The sequence below is a fragment of the Carlito syrichta genome, unplaced genomic scaffold (assembly GCF_000164805.1).
Source record: "Carlito syrichta isolate Samal-C Ts95f unplaced genomic scaffold, Tarsius_syrichta-2.0.1 Scaffold309294, whole genome shotgun sequence".
NCBI lineage: Eukaryota > Metazoa > Chordata > Mammalia > Primates > Tarsiidae > Carlito > Carlito syrichta.
The window spans coordinates 1,186,256-1,192,534 of record NW_007253390.1 but is presented as its reverse complement, the minus strand read 5'-3'; the positions used below and the strand labels follow the sequence as shown (position 1 = coordinate 1,192,534).

At 49.5% G+C, this 6,279-nt stretch overlaps 1 protein-coding gene across 1 annotated transcript in view; it reads left to right on the top strand.

Annotated features, from left to right (window-relative positions):
- Positions 1 to 141: 141 nt before the first annotated feature.
- CSRP1 (cysteine and glycine rich protein 1) overlaps positions 142 to 6,279 on the top strand; it is a 24,647-nt gene continuing 18,509 nt past the window's right edge. The window contains exon 1 of the mRNA XM_008067120.2: positions 142 to 369. Within this exon, the coding sequence (XP_008065311.2) occupies positions 245 to 369 (125 nt within the window). The 5' untranslated portion in view covers positions 142 to 244. The remainder of the gene's footprint in view (positions 370 to 6,279) is intronic.

Here is a 6,279-nt window from a genome sequence, read left to right as displayed (position 1 = left end):
GGGGAAGGTTTGGAGGGAAAGTGGCGTGGCCCGGGCGGTCACGAGCGAGGAGTTGTGAGAGGCGGCCGCAGCTGTCCCGGGCAGTGCTTCTCTTTCCAGGAAGCAGCGGGGCCCTCTCCATCCCGGGGCTTCCTGGACATAGTGACCTCGGACGACCCGCCCCGCCTCCCCTTCCCCTCCCCGCAGGTCGGGCAAAACAATCGTCGATTCTGCGCGCCACTGACACTCATTGTGTGGCAGAGAGATGAGGGCATCCGTGCCACCCCCTCCATCACCCTCTTTCCCTGGTAGAAAACGCCCGCGGGTGAGGGTGGGAGAAACATCTGGTTTCGTGGGCCAGGCCTTGGGCATCTGTGTCCTCGAGCGCCGGTGTGTTTTCCCTCTTCTAAAAGACCTAGATGGAAATCTCTCCCCACCCCGAGGCTCTGTGCTAAGTGGCCATTATTTCTGAAAGCCAAAAGAGCCTGCAGTGAGTTATGACCTCAGTCCTTGAAAGCTAGGGAGCAAGAAAGGAGCTGGTATGGAGCACCTTTAAAGCAAGATGTAATGTGTCACCCAACAGCCAACCCTCAGTGGTATTTTACCCACCTGAGAGGCCTGGTATGGAAGGTCTAGGGAAGATGCCAGTAAGAGATGGAAGAACAGCTCAGTGGTATTTTACCCACTGGCACAGACCGGAGAATATTCTCCATGCTCCTGATCCTGATGCTGTTGTAATAAAATCAGGATCCAAGTCTAGGCTGGGGGCCAGAGTGTGGGCTCAGATCTCACCTAGAGCCCTGGTCTCCAGGCACCTGCCCCCTGCTCCTTTGGTGTGAATGAATGGGCCGCCCCTCCCCATGCTGAGAGAGAGGGCTTTGAAGTACTGTCACGGTGACACCGAGGAAATCCACTGGGCTCTGGTAGAAAGTATATCTGAATAGGTGGCCTGCAATCTTGGTGAGAGATTGTTTGGAAGGCAGAGTTTTGACTCTTAATACACGGGTTTCCTTGGACAAGTGACTTAACTTCTCAATGGCTCAATTTCTTTCAGGGATGGTACTTGGGGGAATGTATTCCACAGAACCTCCAACACAGAGGCGCTCGTCTACAGTCTTCTTTTTGTCCTCCCCCATCCTTACCCTTCCTGAACAGTAAATGTTAGAGTTGGCCTTTTCTTAAGATAACAGTAAGCAGGTATTTGCACTTGCTGTGTGTCAGACACTGTGCTAAATACTTCACGTGTATTATCTTGGACAATTTATGAGGTAGATAGGGTGCTGTCCATTTTACAGATGAAGAAACTTATGCGGAATTGTATTTTATTCAGAATTGTATCTGGAGTTGCCATTGAAACATAGGCTGCCTGCTTCCAAAACCTACGCTTGGTCACTACCTCATTATTTTTCTAAAAGCTAAGGAGGGTGGCGGTGCTAGCTTCGTGTCTCTGTCCTTTCAGAGTTCAGGTTGGAGAGTCCCACCACCCACCCCAGTGGGATCTGGGGACAAGGGTGCTGAGCTTCCCCTTCTCTCGCTCCTTGTTGCCTCCTGACTCTCTAGAAGACTCAGGAGACTGGGTCACCTCTTTTGAGAGAGACTGTCCTCAACCCTCAGCTGCTGGTAGGCAGCTTGTACCCATTGTTGCCTGAATCCAGAATCCAGCCTTGTGGTGCTCAGGGTCTTCTGGTGAATGACCTTGGAGAGGATTTCCGGGGTGGTGCAATCAGACGGGGAGGAAGTTTATCCTGCAGAGGGTGTGGTGTGGGTTAGAGGAGAGAATTGTCTACAAGGCCTGAGAGGCCTGGTATGGAAGGTCTGGGGAAGATGCCGGAAAGAGATGGAAGAACAGCTCTGCAACTGGCCTGCTGGTAAAATGGAAAAGCAGGGATACCACAGCCTCTTCTGATTTGCCTTAGTGCCCTTCTTCCTGGCCAGGTGTTTGCTTTTTTTAATTGCTCATGTGTGCATCTGCCTCAGGAGCTAGTGAGTTCTCGCTGGACCTGAGTTGCACCCTGGAAGTGTGGGCAAATTCATCAGCAGATGAGAGGAAAAAGGCATAGTTTTATTCACTGTTGCCCTCTTGGTGGGAAAAGCATATAGGGAAGGCTTTCTGGCAGGTTGCTAAAGTTTTAAATATGCATGTAAGCCCTGTTATTGTGCAACATTAGCTTGCTAGAGGACGATGAAGAGACATGCATTAAACATTTTGAGATCCAAAGAAGTGCTAGTGAGAATAAAAATACTTTTTTTCCCCAAGCCAGACGTTTGCCATTACTCAGGCATATGGGCAAATATTAAAAGAGACACAAAACTGAACAATAAACATTAGAGTTGGCCTTTTCTTAAGATAATGGTAAGCAGGTATCTGCACTTGCTGTGTGCCAGGCACTGTGCTAAATACTTCATGTGTATTATCATGGGTAGTTTATGAGGTAGGTATGGGTGCTCTCCATGTTACAGATGAAGAAACTGAGGCTCAGGGGTGCTAATTGTCCAGAATTGCATCTGGTTAGTTGTGGAGCTGCCATTGAAACACAGACTGCCTGCTTCCAAAACCCACGCTCTTTCATTACCTAATTATTTTTCTTTGCTACTCTACATTTCTGTTTTCTACGTTGTAACTCACTAAGGAAATATCTGCCATTTGTGAAGCTCACCAGCTTTACAAGGTGTTTTACAGCAGCTTATAAACTGTATAAGGAAGATATGGTTTTGTTGGTTTTCATGTGACTGGATTGGAGTTAGAACTCATGACCTCCAAGTTTTCACTCAGCTACGTGGCCAGGGGAAAGAGGCCTGGAAATGATTGCTGAGACCCCAGTGGATGTGCTTTCCCCAGATCTGATGCATGTGAGGTTTAGGACTAGATTTACAGGAAAGAAAAGAAGCCTGGAAAAGACCTTGAGAGAGAGAAAGCAAGAAAGAGAGAGAGAAGTTGGGGAGAGAGGGAGGGAGGGAGACAGAGAGGGGTAGTAAAGCTTTGGGAGTGGGAGGGGAGGGTCTTGGGTTTTGACAAGAGCCACCTGGGCTGCTGTTTCCATTTGTCAGGAATTTAAATGGTAATGACGTGCCTGTACTACTACGCAGCTCCCCAGGAATTTGTCTGACGCCAGCATTGAGTAATTCCCATGTATGGTAAAGTGTGTAAATAAGGAAGCAGTTAGCATTTCCAGACTCTGGTATTTCCAGTGCTTCTCAAGGGCCAGGAGGCAGCGTCTCAGTCCTCCACGGTGACAGCAGAGAAAGAAAAGGAAGGTTAGCAGCTGGAGTACGGGCTCAGCCCCCAGTGGGCCTGGCATTCTTTATGCAGGGATGTCGTGGGTTGGAACTTCCTGAGATGCCAGCTGCAGGCAACTTGTGGTTATAAGGCCTCATTTGTTTTTCCTTTTAAAAAATTAATCAAAGAAAAATCATTCAGACCATTCTATTCAGCATGGGTAACCAACTGTAAGCACTCGAAGTTGATGCCTTTCCAGATCCAGATAAAAGCAAAGACATTCAATCTGTTAATTAGTCTGTGAGACTTTATTATAATATAGAATTTCCTGCAATAATTTTGAAACACTTGAAAGAAATCATAGACCTCCCCAGCTACCTTTGTTGACCTTCAGAATTCTGAACTCCAAGGGTACAGAGGTCTGCTATAGACGGCATTGGAGGACAGTGGGGGAAGGGAGAGACATAGCCTTGTCAGCTCACAGTCCCACAAGGGCCACGGGACATGGACTCGAAAAGGGAAAAGTTATGCCATAAAAAGAGAGAGCCCTGAGCTACAATGACAGTCAAGTTCTGGGGTGCTATGGAGTCTGAGGCGATCATAGCTCAGTGATCCTGGTTAGCTTCTCAGAGAGGGGAGTCACGTACAGGCTTCTGAAGAAATGATGAGTGCAATGTGTAAAGTGCCATTCCTCCCTTTACCAGTGACCATTACCTTTGGGAGAGGCCTGTTTCCAGGGCGTTCAGGTGTCACTTCCAAGCATGGGCTCTGAGTCCTGCAGTGGGGCCCCTGCCTTCCCTCTCTGTCCTTGGCTGCTTTCTAGATGTGGGGGCATGGAGGAAGAGGCTGAGCAGAGTGGCTGGAAAGGATGATGGCACTCCTATGTACCTGGCAGGTGCCAAGCAGCTCAGGTAATATGAGTGGCACATTTCTTACAAGATAAACACTTGACAGGTTTCTACCAGACCAAGTGGGTGGAGACTTAAGTCCTGTGCCCTACAGAACAAGTGATTTTGGATTGTGAGAGATGGGATTTTTCCACTGGATAACTAAAGATGTGGGATAGTTTATCAAGGGTTTATGAGAAGGGGCTCTCCTTCAGGTGTTGGGGGCTGGCAGTGAAGGATTGCATGTCTCTGAGATGGTTCCTTACACTAGAAACATTACCACATGGAACCTGTCCCCTCAGTCTGCCTTTCTGGGGTGACCATGAGAGTCTGTGCTCTGTGTCTGCACCTTTCTCTGCTGCTGTAAGAGCCACCATCTTGGCTCTCCCCTCTCAAGATTGAAAATCTGGTTATAGTCCTGATGGGACAACCAGGTAGGAAGGCATAGTCGGTGGACTCAGGCTTTTAGCCTCCAGCCAGTCCTGAGGACATTAGCATTCAGGTAAATAGCTGAACAGATACTTGCAGCTGTTCAGCAGAAAATTCAAGTTCTTCTCCATTGAGATCCTCAACTCAGTGACATGGGACAAAAACAACATGAAGAGCGATTCCCAGTGGGATTGTCACTCTCTGAACAGAACCCACTATAAACCCAACAGGTAGACAATGTGATGAAGGAGGATAGCAATGATTGTGATGGCCTAGAGCAATAGCAGAGAACTTGATAAAGACACAAGTCCCTGCTTCCCATCTCAGGTAACCAGGGGGAACCAAACCCCAAGGAAGGGCAAGTGACTTGTCCCAGACTCATTAGCTGGGCTGATAGATGAGTCAGGAATCCTGGTTTCTGTTTCACACGTTACTTCTTAAACCTTGTTCCTTCCAGATATGGGCCTGCTGGGAAGGAGCACAGATGTCTGGCACACATCTGGCACTGCAGTGTTCAGGCATGGCTGGACCAGTCCTGTTAGTGGTAGTCAGAGCACTTTACAATGTGCCAAGCACGGTGCGATCACTCCCACACATCATCACTTAGTCCTCAGAACACAATTATAGGCAGTCCATGTTAGAGACAAGCAAATCGAAGCTTAGAGAGGAAAGTAACTTGCCTAAGATGATTTGGCTAGGATGGGGTATATCCAGATCTATCTAACCCCAGCTCCCGTTTTCCTAACCACTGACCTGCACAGCCTGGCCTCCGACCTAGGGAGCCTCCCCTTCCCAGCCTCTGGCAGGAGGGGCTCTATCCCCTAGAATTGGGATGCAATCAAGAAGGAGCCAAGCGTCCCTCCAGGCAATCCACAAGCTCTGAAAAACAGGTTTCCTTTTAAGGCAATTCAGCCGCCCTCCAGCCAGAATTTGGCTGTTGGAAAGAAGGGGCTGGACAGAAGGAGTGGGTAGAGTGGAGAGTAAGCCCCGCCTATTGTGGGGAAGGAAAACGGCCAGGGCTCTTCCTGCCCCCTCTCTTCTCCAAAGGCAGGGTCCTGGAGGGGTCCTCTGTGGGCAGAGGGGAACAGGGAGCTCATCCACAGGGGCTGCCTGGAACCCTTCCTGGTTGGGGACACAGTTGCTGCTTTTCATCTCAAGGGCTCTAGCCCCGTTTCTTCTCTGGGCTCTTGAGGGGAGACCCCCAACCAAATGGCCAGACTAGAGGGAACAGCCAGTGAGAGGCGTCCTGAGCAGACATTCCCTCCTGGCAGGTCCTTGGGTTTCACCCATTTCTCCGCCCATGTTCCTGATTCCCTGGGGCCCTGCTGGATGTGGGCCCCTGTCATGGAGCCAGAGAGAACAAGGGGAGGCCTGTACGGAGCTGTGGGTCTCCCCCAGAGGGAGAAGGGCTTTTGTGCTGGGAACAAAACACTGCTTGGAACTGGCTCCCAACCATGTGGTGAGGGGATCTTTCCTCCCTTAAGGGTGTTCCTGGGGTCTTGACTATGTTCCCTGCTGATTTAGGGGGTTGGAAAGGGAGGAGAAGGCCAAGGAAAGAGGACCAGCATCGATGAACAGCATGCCCACCTGAAATACGCTGGGGCCACAGCATGGCAATGGAGACACAGAGGACTCAGAAATAGGTGGTCCTGCGTTCGAATCCCAGTTCTATCTCTTCTAGCTGTGTGACTACAAGCAAGTTGCCTCATTTCTCTGAGCCTTGTTTCTCTTATCTGTTAAATGGGTATACATTCTTTTTTTTTTTTT